We start from the raw sequence: 22,262 nt of genomic DNA, 5'->3' as shown, positions 1-22,262 counted from the left end.
AGAGAATGCAGGTAAATGAGGGTTGCCCTGTAGGGTACATTTCACTTCAGTAGTACCTCCAGCACCAGTCAGATTCTCTATAGATTTGATTCTTTGTTTCAGTTCATCCACAGACCCGCTCAAGACAATAAACGCTGTCAGCATCAACACATTCACAGCTATCGTCTGGCCAATAAGGACGGTTCGGATTTCCATCCTTTAGTTGCCCACATTTGCATGTAAGTGTTTTTTTAGTAGTTTATGTACTTTCTGTTTTGTCAGGTGATTACTCATCAGAAACAACACGCCCACACCTATGGTGACTGATTACATTATCAAATGTAATGTATGTTTCTTTTTTAAGCTTTTAAAGTCACTTGTTTAAGTTTGGCAGTGCACAGTGTTGGCTCCTATTTTATTTGTCTTATTTAGACCCAATAATTTTATTGAAAACATTGCCAACTTTGGACTTTTACCCAACAAAATAATTCTCATATGTTTTTTGCACTGTGTGAACAACCCTAAAAATTAAGACACTTCGGTTCAGTTTACTCAAAAAAAGTAATTAATATATAAACAACTTGAGAGATGTGGTTCCAGCCTTTATAAAAGAGTTTATTGTGTAAAACATTTTAAAGACAATCAGTCGAGGCTTGCCAGTTATAGGAGGACCACTAAAGCTGCATTTACACTCGAGTCAGCTCGGTCCAGCCCTGCTATAAGGTAATTGTGTTTACATGGGAGTTATGTGTGTGTGGTTCGTGCAGTCAGCAGTTTATTTTTCGACTGCTGCACAGTAAGAAAGTAGGAAGCTGTGTGCTTTCTGTCAGGGTTTCCAAAAGCACACTCCCACTTTTGTTTACTTGTGGCAGATAGGAGGGAGACCACGGCCTTCTACCCTGCCCATTTGCTCAGAAAAGTCTGGATTCCTGAGAAGGTTGTGTAAAGAAAAATAAAAGGACTATATAATTAAGATAATTATAGCAAATAAAAAGTCAAAGCTTTTCCAGATGGTCCTCCTCTGCACAACCAACTCAGCCTTCTCACACTACTAGCTGGCTTTCTTTCAACCCCATGGACAGCTCAACTACCATCCGTTAGCTCTGTCGGTCCACTGACCAACAGCCATATGGGTTAATAATGGGATGGAACCGATGGGCAGGACAGGAGATTGCTTGGGGCCACCAGGGCCCCCCAGAGGGCTAAACAACTTTCAACTAAATCAGAACAGCAGCAGTAGTGACCTGTAATTTGGCAACACTGTTGACCATGAGGCTTGGTTTATGCTTGACGCATTTACTTTCCGCTTGGTGATGCGGCTCGCAGATGGAACGCGCTTCACAACTTGCAGCGTTTATGGTTCATGCGGCTTGTCTCTGCGGTGAGCCAATGTTCTCCAAAACTGAACGAGGCAGCATGGAGCTCTACGGCATGCATCCGACACTACACCATAGTAGAAGTAGAAATTACTGTTGTTTACAACATGGCATTCCAGCATTTTTTAACAGCATCCTCGTCTTTTCCGACAATGCGAGCTATTTCTCTCCAAGAATTATTAACAACATGTTGATCATGGTGATCTTTGAGAGCTGAATCATACAAATGTCTGTATTTACGAACCTCTGCCATACTAGTTCTTGCCGGTCCACCAAGTTTTTCCGCGTCCGACCATCCGCTTGGTTAGAAAATTTCCTAGGTGCGCGGTGCGGAAAGTTTGGGCCATACAAAGGTGCGGTGGAGGGGCGTGGTTGTTAAAATGACGCAATTTTGCCGCGCGGAGCCGTGCGAACCTCGCTTAACACTCCCTGATGTAGCCCTCCCCCTCCCTCCTGACTGCTCATTCAGAGACGGCCGCACAATTCCACGTCTCCTGACACCCCTCACCCCCCACTGTGATGGAGAAATGCCCGCATGCTGTTTTGTCTGTGCTTGTAGCAGGTTTGTTTGCTTGGGTCCATGTGACAACCTTGCAGTGCCACTAGGAAAGAGTCCAAAGGTTTTCAACAATGACAAGCCCAAGATTAGGTTAAAGGTCACCCAAAATCCAGGAAGCCAGACCACCACCAAACAAAGCCCAAAACGCCAGATAGGCAGCGTTTGAGCCCCTCCAGATCTTAAGCCGGGCGGACACTGCACGACTTTTTCACTCGTAGCACTCAGCTTCAGCTCAAACTGTACAACTTCCTCGCAGGGCAGATCTCACGAGTCATGTGCTCACACTGTACGACCCAGTAATCTGATGCGACCTGACTGCTCACACTGTACGTCTGGTAGCAACACGTCGGACCTAAAAATACATGCTGAAAATAGCAGTTTTTACACAACACGTCAGACTTTTTTGTCTTGTTTTGCCTGTTGTCCTTCGGGAGTGCTGCAGGGGGACACACAGGGATTTATGGGGATTGGATGAGGAAAACAAAATAAAGAAAGTAAATCTGTGTTTTGTGATCAGTTTAATTTGATATGAACACGACAAACACGCTTTCTTGACAATCACTGTCAGTAAAAAAAAACATGTAGAAATAAAAACAACGTGTGTTATTAGGGAAATAGCGGGCGAACTGTGTTGATGCATGATTGTGCATGCGCCGTGAGCGGTTCTGGTACTTATTGGGTTGCAGCCGCTCACTGCGCCGCTTCAACCCTCACGAGGAATGAGCAAAATATCAAACACTCCAGAAATCTGTGTGAGCTCACGATTGCTGATCAGTAGTTGGTCACGTGGTGTTAATCGCCTCTCGTAACCCCCTGTATACTACACGACGCTCAGCGCAAAACTCGCCCTGATCTTGTGGATTCTCGCACGAGTGGAAAATCGGCTCAAAAAAGTGAAAAAGTCGCACAGTGTTCGCCCGGCTTTAGTCATTCATTGGAGACGGCAGCAATATAAAAACCAGAACAGGACAATCTATTGACATGACAAATACATGATGGGGCAGACTCGATTTGTTTTGCCCTTACCTCATGATCAGATAATTAGAGTTCATTGCTGGGGTGATGGTGGAACAGGAGTTAAGTGCTTGCCCCGTAATCGGAAGGTTGCAGGTTCGAGCCCCGCTCAGTCTGTTGCTGTCGTTGTGTCCTTGGGCAAGACACTTAACCCACGTTGCCTGCTGGTGGTCGGAGGGACCGGTGGCACCAGTGCTCGGCAGCCTCGCCTCTGTCAGTGCGCCCCAGGGCAGCTGTGGCTACATTGTAGCTCATCCCCACCAGCTTGTGAATGTGTGTGTGAATGGGTGAATGACTGATTGTGTTGTAAAGCGCCTTGGGGGGTTTCAATGACTCTAGAAGGCGCTATATCAAATAAAAAGCCATTTACCATTTTAAAAAATCACTTAATAAAAAGATCAGATTGCATAAAATTTGTTAAAAACACGTGTCTTGTTGGTCTAGTTTAGTAACACAACTGAGAATTGATTTTGCGTTCTCAAATTACTAGAAAAAGTTGATGCGAACCATACCTCCCACCCCATCACGCATGGAAAACTTCTAAAGTTGGCAACATTGGTTCTGTTTTAAATTTTGTATGCATTTTGTGATTTTGTGGTTCTTGTTCAATAAATAAAAAAATTCCCCACTCAAAGGAAGAATGTGTGTGTGGATAAGATGGCTGCTTGTCTAAGGGTTGCAGATGAACAAGGAGACACGGCTTTGACCTTACATGCATTATATGCCATAAGGTTTTGACCTTATTGAATGCTTCTTTTTACCACCCAAGCTGCCTACATTCAACAACAAGGAAAATATTGGTTTAGATTCTACAACTCTTTTAATAACTGATTAATGCACTAAGCAATGTTATTAAAGAGGCCCTTATAAAGCAGGGCTATTCAGTTCTGGGCCTGGATGGCTGCATATTTCGGTTGTAACTCAGTGTCACATCCTGTCCTGTCTCCCTGTTTGGTTCAGCTTTGTGTCTCGTTAATTACTCCCACCTGCCTCGTGTTTTCCCAATCACCTTAGCTCCCGGTCCTCCTGTATTTAAACCCCTTCTGCTCTGTGTCTTGTGTCGGTTCATTGTTTCAGTTGTCTTGCATGTTCCTGAATAAAAGATTGTTTTACACGTTCCTACCTGTCTTCCTGTCTTCCTCCAGCGTCTGGATCCTCACCCCAGCTTCGCTCCACTCCGCAGCACGTTGTGACAGAATGAACCGACCCAATCCCGTTGATGGATCCAGCCAGGAGATTCTGCCTTGGGAGTGCCTGCTCCGGTTCCTCTCGTCTGATCACCGGCCGGCCTCCCCCCCTCCTACTTCGCCTCGCCGAAGACGCCATCACCGACCTTCGGCCGCGGCGTTCCTCCCTGTCCTCCCGGAACCGGAGGCATGTTTGGACCGGGAGCCGCTGCCAGATCGCTCCGGTTTCGTGGGCACGAGCCTGGCGGTCTGTTCCCCCAGAAATGGTCCACGACGTGGAGAAGAATGCCAAGCTCCGCCGCTGCCCCTGCCTGACATAGCGCCTTGGACCCGCCCCCGGCCAGGCCAGCAGTCCCGTCACCGGTCCCATCAGCGCCCCCGTCGTCTGCAGGTGGAGGAGCAGCACCCGCAGCCCAGCTGAGAGAGCTTCAGACGGAGCTTGGCGGGATCCGCCAGCTTGTCAGCCATCAGGAGTCTCACCTGGACACTCTTTCATCCTCGGACCGCCAGGAGAGGGCCTCCGTCCACCCGGCAGCTCCTTCATCTTGGAGCCAGAAGAGCGAGCCCGGGGTCCACCCAGCGGAGCTCTCCGGTCTCCGGGCTGAGCTGGCCCAGCTCCACCGGACCCTCAGCCTCCAGGAGCATCAGCTGGACGGTCTGTCCTCCCTGCTCTCTTCGTTTCCAGCACCACCAGTTCGCACACAGCCTGTTCCAGCAGTGGCCCCGGTGGACGCACCGCCTCCAGTTCCAGTGGTGGTCCCGGAGGTCGCACCGCATCCAGTCCAGCATGTCCAGGCAGCTCCTCCCACAGCGGCTCTGCCTCCGGCCCAGAGGCTGACGGAACCGGCCCAGAGGCTGACGAAACCGGCCCAGAAGCTGGCGGATTGGGCCCAGAAGCAGAAGGGGCCGGCCCAGAAGCAGACGGTACCGGATCCGGTCCAAAAGTCGGCGGTCCAGAAGTTGAGGGTCCGGCAGTCGAATGACCAGAAGCCGACTCCCCCGGACCAGAAGCAGACGATTCCGGTCCAGAGGCCGACGGTCCAAAAGTCGACGGTCCAAAAGTCGGCGGTCCAAAAGTCGACGGTCCAGAAGTCGACGGACCAGAAGCCGACACCCCTGGACCAGAGGCCGACTCCCCCGGGCCAGAAGCAGATGCCCCGGACCAGAAGCAGACGCCCCCGGGCCAGAAGCAGATGGTTCCGGTTCCGGTCCAGAGGCCGGCGGCCCAGAGGTCGACGGTACAGAAATCGAAGGACCAAAAGTTGACGCCCCCGGATAAGAAGCCGACGCCCCCGGACCAGAGGCCGACTCCCCCGGGCCAGAAGCAGACGCCCCCGGACCGAAAGCAGACGGTTTCGGTTCCGGTCCAGAGGCCGGCGGTCCAGAAATCGAAGGACCAGATGTCGACGCCCCCAGATCAGAAGCCGACGTCCCCGACCAGAAGTCGATGGTGGTCGACGCCCGGTCCTGTCGTGTGGTCGACACCCCCTTCCTGTTCTGAAGTCTACGCCCCTTCCTGTTCTGAAGTCGACGTCCCTTCCTGTTCTGAAGTCGACGCCCCTTCCTGTTCTGAAGTTGACGCCCCTTCCTGTTCTGCTGTCGACGCCCCTTCCAGTTCTGAAGTCGACGCCTCCACGTGTTCTGAAGTCGAAGCCTCCTCGTGCTCTGAAGTTGACGCCTCCTCGTGCTCTCAACTCGACGCCTCCTCGTGTTCTGAAGTCGACCCCTCCTCGTGTTCTGAAGTCGTCTCGTCTGAAGTCGTCTCGTCTGAAGTCGGCTCATCTGAGGTTGTCTCGTCTGAGGTCGTCTCGTCTGAGGTCACCTCTGAAGTCGTTGCCACTGAAGTCGCCGCCTCTGAAGTCGTCGTCTCTGAAGTCGTCACCTCTGAAGTCGTCGCCTCTGAAGTCGCCTCTGAAGTTGCTGCCTCTGAAGTGGCCGCCTCTGAAGTCCCCTCGGAAGTCGCCTCTAAAGTCACTTCTGAAGTCGTCTCTTAAGTCGTCTCTGAAGTCATCTCTGAAGTCGTCGCCTCTGAAGTCGTCTGGTCTGAAGTCACCTCTGAAGTCGCCTCGTCTGAAGTCGCCTTATCCAATCTAGAGGTCGACGCTCTCTCCACTCTAGAGGTCGACGCTCTCTCCACTCTAGAGGTCGACACTCTCTCCACTCTAGAGGTCGATGCTCGTTCCACTCTAGAGGTCGACGCTCTCTCCACTCCAGAGGTCGAATTCCCTCTGGTCTGACGTCTCCACCGTCTCCGGTTCCAATGGTGGTTCTGAAGGTCGCTCCGATCCAGCCTGTCGCAGAGACTATGTCCCTGGCCCAGCCTGCAGAGACTATGTCCCCGGCCCAGCCTGCAGAGCTCCTCTGCCGCAGGCGCCGGCCTCCAAGGGCCCGTCGCCTTCTCCTCTCCCGCAGGCGCCGGCCTCCAAGGGCCCGCCGCCTCCTCATCTGCCGCAGGCGCCGGCCTCCAAGGGCCCGCCGCCTCCTCTACTGCCGCAGGCGCCGGCCCCCAAGGGCCCGTCGTCTCCTCCTCTGTCCCAGACGCAGGCCCCCGGACTCTGCTGGTCCCTGCTGCCTCTCCATCTGTCCCTCGGTTCCTCTGGGCTCTCCCTCTGGGTCCCCCTCCTCCCGCCCTGCTCCTTGTTCCTGTGGGCGTCTGGGATCCGCCCTTTTGGGGGGGGGGGGGGGGGGGTACTGTCACACCCTGTCCTGTCTCCCTGTTTGGTTCAGCTTTGTGTCTCGTTAATTACTCCCACCTGCCTCTTGTTTTCCCAATCACCTTAGCTCCCGGTCCTCCTGTATTTAAACCCCTTGTGTTTTGTGTCTTGTGTCGGTTCATTGTTTCAGTTGTCTAGCGTGCTCCTTAATAAAATATTGTTTTACACGTTCCTACCTGTCTGCCTGTCTTCCTCCCGCGTCTGGATCCTCACCCCAGCTTCGCTCCACTCCGCAGCACGTCGTGACACTCAGCTTTAACACAGGTGATTAACAGGCTACTGTAGAGCCTGTTGAGCTGCTAGGGGATTGATCCACTGAATCAAGTGTGTTTGACCAGAAAAACCATTAAAACATGCTAGATACCAGCCCTCAAGGCCCGGAATTGAATACCCCCATTATAAGGTGTTACCAATGTTTTTAAACAGAGCAAAATATTAATTGTTCATGATCTCATATCTAAGATGTGAATTTTTTTTTTTACCACAACTAAAAATAAATGTTTCTTTAAATGTGTTGTTTACTATCAACTCTACTGAAAAAGGCGTTGAAGTTTTTATAATGATCATAAAGTATTCTATATTTTAATATTACCCTTACCGGTACACTTTATGTGTTGTGTCTAGCTGCTTGTGCTTGACTATTTCATGAGGATTTTGTTGAAAAAAAACTTCGAAGTAAGCCAAACAATTTTTATTGAACTGTGTACATTTCAGGAGAAACGTTTTCAACTCAATCACATTTAACTGTACATACATTGGTGGAAGATGTATCCATAAAAATAAATAATATAAATAGCTGTAGCAATTGTATTTCCTACATTCTAGAGCACCCCAGTTAAGTATTAATCATTACGTGTTTCTTGGAATTCTTCTCAGGCTGAAATAAGATGATGAAACACTTTGGAGCAAATATACACAGAATCAGTCCAAAACTGGAGGCCAGAATAGCAAATATCTCCACAGCTACAGTAAATTTTCCAGGAGAGCTGACATATGCTGGGATGAAGGTGAGCCACACTGCACAGAATATCAGCATGCTGAAGGTTATCAGCTTGGCTTCATTAAAATTATCAGGTAGTTTCCGAGCTAGAACAGCTAACACAAAGCAGAAAACAGCCAGCAGGCCAATGTACCCGAGCACAGCCCAGAACCCAACAGCAGAACCTAATGCACATTCCAGGATGATCTTCTCCTTGTATGTGCTCAGATTCTTCACTGGGAATGGAGGGCTGAGTAACAACCAAATTGTACACATCAAAACTTGAATAAATGTGAGAAACACAACAGCCATTCTTTGCTGTGGAGGCCCAAACCATTTCATGACATTACTACCTGGAAGTGTGGCTTTAAAGGCCATTAAAACCACTACAGTTTTGCCAAGAACACAGGAGATACAGAGAACAAAGGTGATACCAAACGCTGTGTGTCGCAGCATGCAGGACCAATCAGAGGGAGCTCCGATGAAAGTTAATGAACATAAGAAACACAGAGTCAGAGAGAAGAGCAGCAGGAAGCTCAGCTCAGAGTTGTTGGCTCTGACAATTGGAGTTGTTCTGTGATGAAAGAAAATAGCTGCTGTTATGATGGCCAGACAGGCCCCACTAACAGAGAATGCAGCCAGGATGATTGCCAGGACTTCATCATAGGAAAGAAACTCCACAGGTTTGGGGAAACAAGCGTCTCTTTGTGCATTAGGCCACGATTCACTGGGACACGGGAAACAGTCTGGAGAATCTGCAAGATTTATCAAAACAAGTCATTAGCACTGGGAAATATATAAGAGTGCACAGAAAAAGGAAACATACCTGTCGTGTTACTAATCTCTCCTTCAGGACATGGTATACAATCGTAGCAGCAGATGGGTTTTCCTTTCTGCAGGACTTTACGAGTTCCTGGACGACAACTCTCAGAGCACACTGATACTGGGACCTGTTAAAAAGGGTCAAAATTACAGTATTGAAGGAGTAGGTTTAGATATGTATTAAACTAATTTGTGTTGTTCAAAAATTGTGATCATTAAGATTTTTACTTGCGTGCTACCCTTCAGCCATGATATGTTGTTGTTGACATGAAACTCCTGTCCTTTAGGCAGTGATGCATCATAGTACCCTACTGTTACCAGCTCAATAACTCCACTCTCTCTCTTCTGCCAGTTGACCAGCTCATAAAAAGCCAAAGAGTCCCCATTAGCATCAAATGATACAGAATAAGTGTTGCGGGAAAAGTTGACATTTTGCAGTTTTTCAAAAATCTGTCAAGTATTAAAGAACGGAGGGGGAAAATATAGAATGTTAAACTTGGGTTTACCAGACAGAAAAGTTAAGGACACCATTTGAATAGTTTTATTTGCACTCACCTGATTAGAATCTGATCTTAAATGTTTTTCACACTTAGTGGAGACAACTGCTTCCCAACACACAGCATTGTGAATAGCATGAGCTATAGCATAAACAGCCTTGTGCACCATGGCAGTAATTCTTAACTGAGTTGTATCTGTGTATGAGTTTTTTAACGTTTTTAAATCTTCAGTACCATCACACAATTGTTTGTCTGTTTTAGTTCCTATACCACAATAGAAATGAGAAACAAACTCCACTTGTTATAAAGTATTGGAACAATTATTGTGTTCAGTGGTTCTGTGTTTTTTTCCCCCCTTTTCACTGCAATAATATGTGGTACCTGTTCACAATGCATCAAAAGTCTTTTACAGTCTAAAGAAATTACAATTTTTGAAGAATTAAGATCAGTCAAGAAAATAAAATGAGCAAGTAAATCATTACTGCATGCATTAAGCTTATTTTAAACATTCTCACTTTTGTTCAAGCTGCAGTTGAATGCATCCTCCCAGAACTCAGTCAGCACTGAGGAGGAGGCTACTTCGGTGGGAGAAAGATCCAGTAGGAACTCTTTGAGACCTGGGATGATAGATTGCTGAATTGCAAACCCAATGGCTCCTTCACAGAAACTGTAGGTCATCAAGTATGGGTCAGCTACCCAGCGGTCACTCATTATCCACTGACGAGGTGGTGGAGGCTCCAGAGCCAGCTCATCTAAAAGCACGATCAAATCCCCAGAGTCAATAAATGTAACAACAATCAATGCTGTTGACCTGCAGAGACAACAAAATGTATTTTTATGACAAGAAATGTCTGTCACAGATGTATGTGTTCAATCTCAACTTGTGCTTAAACCTGCGGATGACATCAGCTACTCTCTGGATCTTGCTCTGTGAATCGGTTCGTAGGAAGGATTCAGAGTATTCCACACAGATTCCCACTTTCTGTGCTGCATTGAGAAAAGATGCCACACCATAATTCCCATAATCTGTATCCGAGCGTACAACACCTATCCAGGTCCATCCAAAGTGTTTCACCAGCTTGGCCAGTGCATCAGCCTGGAACTGGTCACTGGGAATTGTTCTGAAAAAAGTTGGGTACTGCTGCTTATCTGACAGACAGGCACACGTGGCAAAGTAACTGACCTACAAGAAAAAAAATATTTTGGTAGAAAAAAGAACTATTAACAAATCACCAAGTATACTTTTGTAATTTATCTAATGAAAATTCAGAACTGCTACCAGCGGGATGTTAAATGACCCGATGATGCGAGACATGCTGATGGATGGAGTAGATCCAGAGTCTCCAACAACAGCCACCACCCCACCAGACTGTGAACAACTGCTGTCCTTGTCAATCGCAGAGTCCCAACCATTTAACAGCTGGAATGCAGAGTGGACTGCAACTGGTACCGAGGCGCAGGAGTCATATATCTGATATCCAAGTTTGATACCTGGCAGCAGCTCTGTGCTGTTGTTTATCTCATTGATGGCAAAGATCATTGTTCGAGAAAAGCGCAGTTGTCTGGAAATAAGGCTGCAGAAAATCTGAATGGTTAGTGCAGAAATTTACGTAATAAAGGATGGAAAAATAGGAGAAGGCAGGCAAATTACCAACATAACAACCACAAAGCTAAATAAATAAGTGATGTAGCATTCTGTGAGTATAACAAGAATACATCAAAGTTCAATTAAAATGTAGTTAAAATAAAGTAGATGAGGAGATCACACAACTGTCATAGAAATCTGACTTTTCTTCAGCCACTTCATCCTCTCACTAACCTCCCTGTGCATCTTAGAGACTCGGGCTTGGTGCTGTAGTCATTAACCACTGTGTGCAGTTTGTAGTGTAAAAAGAAAACACCTCCAATAACAAAGTCTCCATCCGCTGCGAATGCAGGTAAAAGAGGGCTATTCTGCAGGATGCACTTGTTTGAAGAAGCCTCGATACTGACACCGGCAGCAGTTTGATTCTCTGAAGGTTCAATCTTTTGTTTTGTATCATTCAGAGACACAGCAAATACAACAGATGTCAGCTCCAGCAAGTGAAGGCCAATAAAGACAAGTCTGGTCTCCATTCTACACCTGACTGTATTACAGCTGAAGTGTGCTCTTATTGTTTGATCTGCACCTTCGATTATATGTCGTCATGTTTATCTGAACCAAGATGCTCCCACCCACCCATCTGTGCTTGTATCTTTTAATGACTTCTGTGGATTTCAGTTGTCCGTTTTTTTAATAGTTTAATTACTAAGATGAAATTGAGTGTATGAGTAATTGATTTGAACGTTTGTTTTAAATTGATATTTTTGGTCTGTATTTTGGTTAAATGCAATTTTCAGTACTGAATTTTGAAATAATCCATAAAGAGGTCCTTCACTCATTATTTGAATACATTTGCAGTGGTCTTTAGTAGAAATAAATACATTTTATTCTTTACTGTGGATCTAGATACAGGATCTAGAGTCTTATCTCCTGATATCTGAACGTCTTACCTCTTCTAAAAGGCCTCATATTTGTTCAGTATATGAAACAGACAGAAATAATTCAAGTAATCTATATGAAAATACAACTAATTTAATAAATGTATATATAGTCAAGGAAGAGACCCCTGCTTATTTTGTCAACTTCCAAAATAACAATGTTTGCCACCAATATTTTTCAACAACTGGACATCTTTTTTTTCATTTTCAACAACATTTAGACCAGGGGTGTCAAACATGCGGCCCGCGGGCCGGATCCGGCCCACAAGCGGGTTAAATCCGGCCAGCGAGATGGTTGTCTAAACTTTATTTTCATACTTTACAATGTAGAGTGAAAATAAACTTATCTTTGTGAGCAAGTTTTCTCTGTAATGAGTATAAATAAAACAAAGCTGCGCTCAAGGCTCACACAAGAACTTGAATCACATCCTGAAGATGGCCGCCACTCAGGATGTGACTGGAGAAAGCTAAAAGATGTTAAGTAAAATGAGTCAAATATACTTTAAGTGCTGCATGAAACTGATCTAGCCATGTGATCTGTAAGCTCTTTGAATCACTGAGGAATGTTTTTTTTATTGATTGATTTTTTATTTTTTCAAATTTTCAAGTACACTTCAGGTGTTGTACTTGTACTACACTGTCCTTAGGCTCCAGTCTTGTTTTATATTGATTGTATTAAAACAAAGAAAACACTCTGAAGTTTTTTTTTTTTATTTACCCGTCCGGCCCACTTGGGACTAGATTTCCCTCATTGTGGCCCCTGAGCTAAAATGAGGTTGACACCCCTGATTTAGATGAATTGTTCCTGAGATTAAAGGTGAAAATACACAATTGTCACTTTAATGTATTTTAACTTCTAAAAAGTCATGCCAAAATATACAATTTCAAATCAAATCAAATCAAAGATACTTTAATCCCAGAGGGAAATTAGAGTTTCAGTACACACAATTCAGAGATCAGACATACATGGGCAAGACACTTGACAATAATTGGTGACTGTGGTCATTCGCAACCCTGAGTCGCGCTACCTTAATAGAGATGAAAGGGTTACATGAGGATTGGTTCAGGTGGAGGGAAGAAAAGGCACTTCAGAGTTACCCTCCCACCAGGAGGGCAGCTTTGCTCTGCAAAAAAACACCTCAGACAGATATGCAACAGACTTCAGACAACACAACATAAGTGTCCACTAGGAGGGGTGGTGGGTTGGGACTATCCCAACTTCAGTTCCTGCAGCCACGATGAAGCAGCGCATGTCACCTCAGTGTGGATAGGGGAGGAGCATTGAGGGTTGGAGGGTTGCAGTGACCCTGGACGCTTCAGCGGCCTTCCCGCAGTCCCGCCCAAGCTGGGAAAGGAGACAGAGTTGAGTTGCCATAGCGACGGCACATTCCACATATCTTCTGAGGGGGGAGTTTTCATTGGAGCCTTTCAGGCTCAAGGGCGCCAGATTCCGATTAGAATTCACAGAATGACTTCTGTGAATTTCAGTTGTTGTTGTTGTTGTTGTTTTTGTCTTATGACTGTTTTAGAAAGTGAAACCATGTACTTTTTACCTCCTTCTTTCTACATTTCTGTACAAAAGCTACAAGTCTCACCTAAATTTAATTTCAGGATTATTATTTCCATCAGAAATAAGTTTACACATTTTTTTCACAATAAATGGCTTCAGAACATCTCTAACCATAAGTGGGAAAAATGTTTTTGTATTTTCATTCATATTGTTTAAGAAATGACAAAAAGAATATTTAAAAAAAACAGCAGGGAAAATAAGTATTTAACACATCAGTATTTTTTTCAGTAAGGACATTTTTAAGTCAGTTATTGAGACAAAATTTGCACCAGATGTTGCCATCAAGCCAAATATTGAATTCTCACAAAGAGTGGTTAATGACTACAGCACCAAATCCTCTCAGTGGCCTAATAGTAGTCTGCCGGGGTCATCAGATATTCAGGATTGGGTTTGTGTCGTCTGACACCTGCCCACGCTGCACAAACAACATTCCTGATAATTACATCCAGTGGTGGTTTTACCATTAGGCATAGGTCGCCTGAGGCCCCCTTGTGTTGGGGGGCCCCCTAGCCCTGATCGCCGGCACCCCTCTGTTAATGCCACAATATTCTTATTACCAACCTGTCACTGCAGACGGGATTGGACATGCGCACTTCTCATTAACATAATTCCTGAACCATTCAAGATATCATTAAAATTCCAAAAGTGCTGAAAAGATTAAAAATGGGGCTTTTCGTTCATATAAAATACATCAGGGTAGCCCCCGAGATTTTCTGTCTTGAGCGCAACGAATCACAACACACATTCAGAGAAGTGCTTAGTTTGTCATCCAAAATGCTCTGTTTTATAACTTTTGAATGGCTAATCAGATTCAAATAACTCGAACGGTTCCTAAAAGTACATAAAAGCAGCTTTCCAACGATATATAGCATGAAGCAATCAGAGTTATGGAAAATATCGCTATGAGCAGTGGCGGCTGGCCAGTAGAGGGCGATAGGGCGCTGCCCTCCCAGTTTTCCCCAGTGTTTTAAATTTTTATTTAAAAAAATAAATAAATAAAATTAACAATAATCACATATTCTAAGTTAATTGTGTGTTTTGTAACAAAAATAAATCATATATATATATATATATATATATATATATATATATATATATATATATATATATACATATATATATATTGGTCTCTGCCGGTCTCTGCCGAGCATTGGAGGCTGTTTTTGAAGCGCCCAAACAGGACGGGACCAGCCGTCCAATTGCTGACAAGAAAATCAAAGGGTAGGAATGGGAATGTATCCAGTCAGCGTCGACGTTGTTTCAGAAGCATGATGGGCGATAGAGCTACCGCCAAAGGTTTCGTTGGTGTTCGGTAGAACTCGGCAGAATCGTTTTTGGTCGTGACGCAAATGTAACATGAACGCCGCCAGTGACTACAACCAGCATGGATACCGGATCTCAGCAGCCACTGAATTCAGTTCGGTCTCTTCTCCAGTATCCGTTCGAGAGGAGAACTATGGTGGAAAAACTTAATGTCAAAGAGCTTGGACCAGATCAGCCCGACGTAAAGATAAGCCAGCAGGAGAAGGAGAGAGGTAAACTGTACACACGAGGCTTCTCCCGAAATTGGTACACCAGGAAGGCTAGGCTAGCTGGATGCAATCACGCTAATGCGTTATTTTGCTTTCCGTGTTTGTTATTCAAAACGGCTGGGACAGATAAGGCATGGATTGAGTCAGGAGTCACAGACAAGAAACATTTTTCTGAGAAGGTGAAGAAACACGAGTCATCCCGGTCACACATGGAGAACAACACGGTGAAGCTAGCCACCCTAGGCAGAGCTATCATTGCCATGCAGCTCGACGAGGGAAACGGAGGACGTTTGGACAGCAGCTGGGTGCAGAGGTAAGCTGTACATTATATTTCTGTGAACAACACAATCAGAATCAGAAATCTTTGGTTGTCCCACAAACCGGGACATTTGTTAAATAACATGTTTAATGTGCAATAACTGTAAAAACTAATTTCAACACACATACTTATTATACATATTTAATCACGTAAATGTGTATTTCATGTAAATTTGTACATACATCAATCTGATTCCATTTTACTTGTTACACTTCTGCTGCAGCAAACAAATTCCCCAGCTTTTGGGACAATAAAACATTTCTGATTCTCAATTAGATGTTTTTACCTCAAATGTATAAACATCTGATTGAGAATCAGAAATGTTTTATTGTCCCAAAAACTGGGAAATATGACATTTGTAAGAGGATACTGATGACATTATTTCCTATGAAAGTGTTTCCTATGTACTTATCTGTTGTTTTTTTATTTATCTACTTTAAAGAGGGTTAAGACTTTCCTTGAGGAACACCATGACACAGGATGGGCTGAATGCTCTTGCCATGCTCTCCATGGAAAAAAAGCTTGTCACAAACATTCCTGACTTCAATAAAAAGCTAATCGAGAGCTTTGCCACTCAGAAGGGCAAAATTTCTGTACAAATGAGGTATCACACAAACACAAATGCATCCACTTGATCTTTGTATAAAGTTGACCTTAGCACAACACTCCAGAAATATGTAACAGTGTAAATTTCTGGCATTTTGTCTAAGTAGTGTTTACTACCATTACTGTAACAGTGGCCTGCTTATAATTTTTCGTGTTCACTCAAATGTTGAAATTAAACAAAATGTTTTTGTTACTTGCCTCTTGCATTGCCTATTTACCATTTATGGTCACGTTATTTTATGTGCAATTTAATGCAGTATTTTTCAACCTTGGTCTGCAAGGCAGCGTGCCAATAGTCAGACACACCTGGATTAATCAGTTTGTCCAATGATGTAAGACAGGAAATAAAAGAGCTGTGCTTAATTCAGGAAATAGTGAAGTTGTGCACAAAGCTCAGAAAGCACAAGTTTGTTTAAAAATAAAAAATAGCACAGCCCCACCAAAAATATTTTTCACCAGCCGCCACTGGCTATGAGGGGACATCCTGCTGTACAGCCTGACTGAAACGGAGTGCAGCGCCTTGGTGAAAGCGGATAACGGAACGGGGAAGCTAATTAGCATAAAAAGCCGGCATGAAATTATGGAAATGCCTCAAAGAAAATCAACACAATCTATTAGGTGTCCCAGAAGGCTTATATCTGAAGACAGTGACCACGAAGAAGGACAGGTATGAATGTTTGCTCAGTATTTACTTTTTAAATTTTTATTTGAACATCCTTCAACTATTTGCTATTTGTAAGATTCAGCTTCATTCCAGCATTATTTATCTGTTCACAATAAATAATTATTTTTGCTAAAACAAAAGTTTTTGGTATAGCAGTGCACGGTGTGCAAGAGAAGCACCCCATGGCAGTGTGAGGTGTGCAGGACTCTGCCTGCAGCTGGAGAGAAACTGCTTCAAGGTCTACCACATCAAATAAAAACGTCTGAAAGTTTACAAAAATAAATGGTCTTAAAAACTGCTAAAAAAGATACCAAGGTTCACACTTTTTTAAGAATAGATGCATTACAGTTCAAAGTTTAAATTGTTCATTCCAAATTGTTTGCCCAGTAATTTAGAAGTTCCTGTTCAGTAATAAATGTAAAACAATCAAATCCGTTTTTTTTGCTTTTATCACTTTTAAGCTGATTTTTTAAAGGCTTTAATAGAAATAAATTCTAAATACAAACCAGACACTGAAAGCTGAGGTTGTTCTGAAAAAAGGAGGAGTTACACACACTTTGCACTTTTTATTACCATTTTAAGTAACACTTTATAATAACTACATCTTATTTAGCCTTAATTACACATGAACAAACATGTAAGTAACTACTAACAAATAATTAATTAACAATGACTCTTACTTAATAAACAATTAACCAATGCATTAATTAATGCTTTGTTTTTAATGATTAGTCCCTAAAAGCTGTTTTCTCATTTCTTATTCATAAGTAACAAACCATTAACAAAGTACTTTTAAGCAACTGACAAACACATTAATTAATGCTTAACTTCTAATGACTAGTTTCATGTAAAAGCTGTTTTTTATGGCTTATTCTTACTTAACAAACCATGAACAAAGTTCTTATTAATCCATTTAAGCATTATTAATTAAGTGGATAGCTAATAGCTAATTAAGCCTATTTTGAGACTCTTTCTAAAGTGAAGACTAATTATGCTAAATTAAATATTTGTTAACATATTTATGCTTTCTATGGACCTGGTGTCCCTACTGAAGACTATTACTTCAATTGAAAAAATAATACATGACACTGGAATGAGGGAAATATCCTTTGTATTTACATTTTGTAAATTTGCATAACATATTGTATTTATATAAAACAATGAAACAGTGCCTCATCAACATACATAGCACCTGCACAGGCTAACACTAAATTATTATAACAAACTAAAGTATGTGCATAAGTGCAAATAAAGCAGACTCCATCGAAACATGTAAAGGTAAATAAAATGCTTGACCTGTGGTTCTGAACGAAATTATGACACGTTTCAAAATAAAGTAAAATTTTCTAGTGCAGAGTGGAGCCAACCCATAGAAGCATTGCTTTGATCTCATTTCAGAGAAAAATAGAAAAAGTTAGATGCACTTAACAAATAGAATTACTAACAAACTCAGGAATCTATTTCTTTGCTTCACTGTTCTGGTGCTGAGAATATCACTAATGCGGATCAAAGGAGATACATAGATGAATGCACCTCTTATTTATTATTTGGAAACTACATTTACTGCAGCTGGCAGAGGCAGAGATTTTTTCTATTGATACACATAATTTACAGAATCATTTTACATTTTAACAGGGAAAGACTGCAGGAGGGAGCGGTAAAATACAGGGGGTCCCCTGCAAAAACAAAAAACTTTACAAGTCTGATGAACCTGCTAGTTTTCCATCAGGCAGTCATGGGTCAGCTCCAACGACCCAGTGGCTGTGCTGGGTCAATGTTATCGAGCTCAGTCCGGCTCGGCCGTGAATGAACTGAGGCAACGTCGTGCTCTGCTTAAGAAGAGGTGTTATTTTCCCGCTTCAGAAGAAGCGTCCAACATGTTTTTACGCTTTCTCCAAGACATGTCACGTCGCTAAGTTGTTAGTGCCGCGTGCTAACACGTCAATAGTGCAACGTAGCCTGCTGGAGGTTTTAAGGGTTCAGATGAAAACACCCGACCTCTCACGCTGCTCACACATTGATATTAAGTTGTCGCTGTTGCGCTCATGCCGTAATACAGTATTAGATGCGGTTAAAGTCAGACATGAAAAAATAAATACATTTTACATGAATAAGTTATGCTTAGCCTGGTGGGGGGAGGAAAACCTGGCCTAATAAGCACTGGAGGAAACCCTGTCAAGATCGTCAACACTCGTTTATCTTAATGCTATTGAAACATGAAAACCAAAACGCAATATATCCACTGCTACCTTTCTAATTTTAAACTCAGTAACTCATGCTGTAACTTCACCGTGCCCCGCCTGCTCCTCCTTGCTGCCCGCCTGCTGTGATCACAAGCGACAACACAGTAGTTCCCGCTGCTTCTTCGGGAAACAGCTAGCGCCAAAAAAAAAAAAAAAACTTGGGATCTTGTAGGCGTGGCGGTGGGATTTCAGCCGTGGCGGGCGGCCACACTGCTGGGGTTCGGTTGTAGCTGTGATAACGGAGCTAGCATGCTAGCGGAGCTAACCATACAAACTAAGCTAACAGGACTAATGGAATCATTGTTCCCCGACATATTTACCGAATTCTTGTCAGTAATTTAACAGCTTTACACAGAATAGTTTCATAAATCAGTAAGAAAGACTTTCACTTAGTTAATGGAGCTAACCACACCAGCTAAGCTAACAGGACTTAATGGAACAATGTTTGCCAATATACTTAACCAATTTTTGTCAGTAATTTAACAGTTTCACACAGAATAGTTTCGTAAATCAGTAAGAAAGACTTTCACTTACCCGTATTGAAAGGTGAATTTGGCTCTTTCCACTGCATGTAACTCTCTCCATAGACATGTGGCTCCCTCCGCAATGAAAATAAATTAGCCAGTACATACGGAGTCTTCCAAGGGACAAACTACACCGATTTACAAAGTGCCTTTTGTTAGACTTAATATTTACATTACAAACTTGAGTTGGTGTTACTTACACAGTTAAGTACATCCGACATTGCAATTATTTGCTTTCAAATAAAACAAATAACATAAGTAAATGTAAAAAATACATAGTTTTTGATTACTTCTAACATGATAATATGTCTTATTGCCAATGACAGTGAGATTTCCTTTTTTTGAGTGCATACTCCTGGAGCTTCCCCCACAGGGTGCCCCTGGGGACACGGTCATAAGCCTTCTCCAAATCCACACAACACATGTGGATTGGTTGGGCAAACTCCCATGCCCCCTCCATCACCCTTGCAAGGGTATAGAGCTGGTCCACAGTTCCACGGCCAGGACGAAAACCACATTGCTCCTCCTCAATCTGAGATTCAGCTATCAATCGGACCCTCCTCTCCATTACCTTGGAGTATACCTTTCCAGGGAGGCTGAGGAGTGTGATCCCCTATAGTTGGAACACACCCTCAGGTCACCCTTCTTAAAGATGGGGACCACCACCCCGGTCTGCCACTCCACAGGAACTGCCCCCAATGATCATGCGATGTTGCAGAGACGTGTCAACCACAACAGTCCTTCAGCATCCATAGCCTTGAGATACCCAGGACGAATGTCATCTGCCCCCGGGGCTCCGCCTCTGTGTAGTTGTTTGACTACCTCAGCAGCTTCTGCCCCCGAGATTGGACAGTCCATCCCCAGGTCTCCCGGCTCTGGTTCCTCCTCGGAATGCGCATAGGTGGGATTGAGGAGCTCCTCAAAGTATTCCTTCCACCATCCGACTATAGCCCCAGTTGACGTCAACAGCTCCCCATCCTCACTGTAAACAGTGTGAGCGAGTTGCTGCCTTCCTCTCCTGAGGTGCCGGACAGTTTGCCAGAACCTCTTTGGAGCCGATCCATAGTCTTTCTCCATGGCCTCACCAAACTCCTCCCACGCCCGAGATTTTGCCTCTGTAACTGCCACTGCTGCACCCCGCTTGGCTATCCGGTACCTGTCTGCTGCCTCCGGAGACCCATAGACCAGCCACGCCCTGTAGGCCTCCTTCTTCAGCCTGACGGCTCCCCAAACCTCTGGTGTCCACCAGCGGGTACGGGGGTTGCCACCACGACTGGCACCGGCAACCTTGCGACTACAGCTAGCAACAGCCGCCTCAACAATCGCAGAGTGGAACAAGGCCCACTCGGAGTCAATGTCCCCCACTGCTCTCGGGACACGGTCAAAGCTCTGCCGGAGGTGGGAGTTGAAGACCGTCTCGACATGTTCTTCTGCCAGGCATTCCCAGCAGACCCTCACTATGCGTTTAGGTCTGCCAGGTCTACGTAGCCTCTTCCCCTGCCATCTGATCCAACTCACCACTAGGTGGTGATCAGTTGACAGCTCTGCTCCTCTCTTCACTCTGGTGTCCAAAACATACGGCCGCAGGTCAGATGATACGACAACAAAGTCTATCATCGACCTGCAACCTAGGCTGCCCTGGTACCAAGTGTACAGATGGGCATCCTTATGTTCGAACATGGTGTTCGTTATGGCCAAACTGTGGCTTGCACAGAAGTCCAATAACGAAACACCACTTGAGTTCAGATCAGGCGGGCCGTTCCTTCCAATCACACCCCTCCAGGTCAAGCTGTCATTGCCCACATGAGCATTGAAGTCCCCCAGCAGGACAATGGAGTCCCCTGATGGAGCACTATCTAGCACTCATCCCAGGGACTCCAAAAAGTGTGGGTACTCTGAACTGATATTTGGCCCACAAGCACAAACAACAGACAGGACCCGTTCACCGACCCGAAGGCACAGGGAAGCTACCCTCTCGTCGCCCGGGGTAAACCCCTACACACAGGCAGAGAGTCTTGGGGCTAACAAAAAGCCAATTCCAGCCCTCTGCCTCTCACCCATAGCAACTCCAGCAAAGGAGAGTGACCACCCCCTATCAAGGACTTGGATTCCAGAGCCAATGCTATGTGTCGAGGTGAGTCCGACTATATCTAGCCGGTACCGCTCAACCTCTGCCACAAGCTCCTGCTCCTTCCCCGCTAGCGAGGTAATGTTCCATGTCCCAAAAACCAGTTTCCTTGTCTGGGGATCGGACCGCCAAGGCTCCCGCCTCGGTCTGCCACCCGATCCACACTGCACCGGACCCTTCATGTTCCTCCCGCGGGTGGTGGGTCCACAGTTGGATGAGCCCATGTATCCGTTCAAGCTGGGCCCGGCCGGCCCCCATGGGCAATAACCCGGCCACCAGGCACTCGCTAACGGGCCCCAACCCCAGGCCTGGCTCTAGGGTGGGACCCCGGTAACCCTCCGGGCCGGGTACTCCGACTCTCTGATTTACATCAATGAAAGATCCTCTGAACAGTTCTTTGTCTCACTCTTCACCTAAGACCAATTTGTCATGGGGATCCCATTCCAGGGGCACAAAGTGCCCCAGACAACATAGCTCCTAGGATCATTAGGGCACTCAAACTCCTCCACCAAAATAAGGTGACGGTTCAAGGAGGAGCTTCTGAAAGTGATGTCATTTTTTGATGTAAACATCAAAAGGAAGCAGAAAGGAAAGACAATGGAAAACGTTTAAAGAGAAGAAAACATATACCAAAATGGAAAATAGAAAAAAAAAGGCAAAAGCACAGGAGCACTGACAGGAAAAATAAAGCACAGCAAATATTGAAAGCACTCAAAGGGAAGGAAGTACAGGAAAAAAAGAGGAGGACTAATAAAAAGGGAAAATAACTCATGTCAGAAGAGGGGAGTTTTTCGGAAATCCAGTTAAAGGTAAGATTGTCAAAAATTTAGTGTAAGGGGCCCCATGTCTGTGTTCGCCTTGGGCCCCCAAATTGCTAAATCCGCCAATGATTACATCCATACACTGTGGTCCTGCCCACCTGTTCAAGAATTTCAGGGTAGGGTATGCGAGGACCTGTCAAAGTGTCTGAAATGCAGTGTTGCCAGATGTACAATAATTATCGTATTCGTACCATAATTTTGGGCTCTG

General features: G+C 44.7%; 1 protein-coding gene across 1 annotated transcript; it reads right to left on the bottom strand.

Moving 5' to 3' along the window:
• Positions 1–7,664: 7,664 nt before the first annotated feature.
• Positions 7,665–11,242, bottom strand: LOC107380594 (extracellular calcium-sensing receptor-like). The gene is made up of 8 exons (XM_054743292.2): positions 10,947–11,242; positions 10,407–10,701; positions 10,021–10,310; positions 9,650–9,938; positions 9,186–9,398; positions 8,859–9,080; positions 8,635–8,758; positions 7,665–8,563 (listed from the first exon to the last, which is right to left on the bottom strand). The coding sequence occupies exons 1-8, from the start codon at positions 11,240–11,242 to the stop codon at positions 7,665–7,667; spliced, it is 2,628 nt and encodes an 875-aa protein (XP_054599267.1).
• Positions 11,243–22,262: the final 11,020 nt, after the last annotated feature.

Source organism: Nothobranchius furzeri, chromosome 13, assembly GCF_043380555.1.
Source record: "Nothobranchius furzeri strain GRZ-AD chromosome 13, NfurGRZ-RIMD1, whole genome shotgun sequence".
In the NCBI taxonomy this organism is placed as follows: domain Eukaryota; kingdom Metazoa; phylum Chordata; class Actinopteri; order Cyprinodontiformes; family Nothobranchiidae; genus Nothobranchius; species Nothobranchius furzeri.
This window is presented reverse-complemented; position numbering and strand designations above follow the sequence as displayed.

Coding starts and splice junctions, on each gene's coding strand:
- LOC107380594 (XM_054743292.2), bottom strand. CDS start 11,242: ATGGAGACCAGACTTGTCTTTATTGGCCTTCACTTGCTGGAGCTGACA. Junction 10,702..10,946: donor TCTCTAAGATGCACAGGGAG/GTTAGTGAGAGG, acceptor GATTTTCTGCAG/CCTTATTTCCAGACAACTGC. Junction 9,081..9,185: donor TAAGATCAGATTCTAATCAG/GTGAGTGCAAAT, acceptor AATACTTGACAG/ATTTTTGAAAAACTGCAAAA.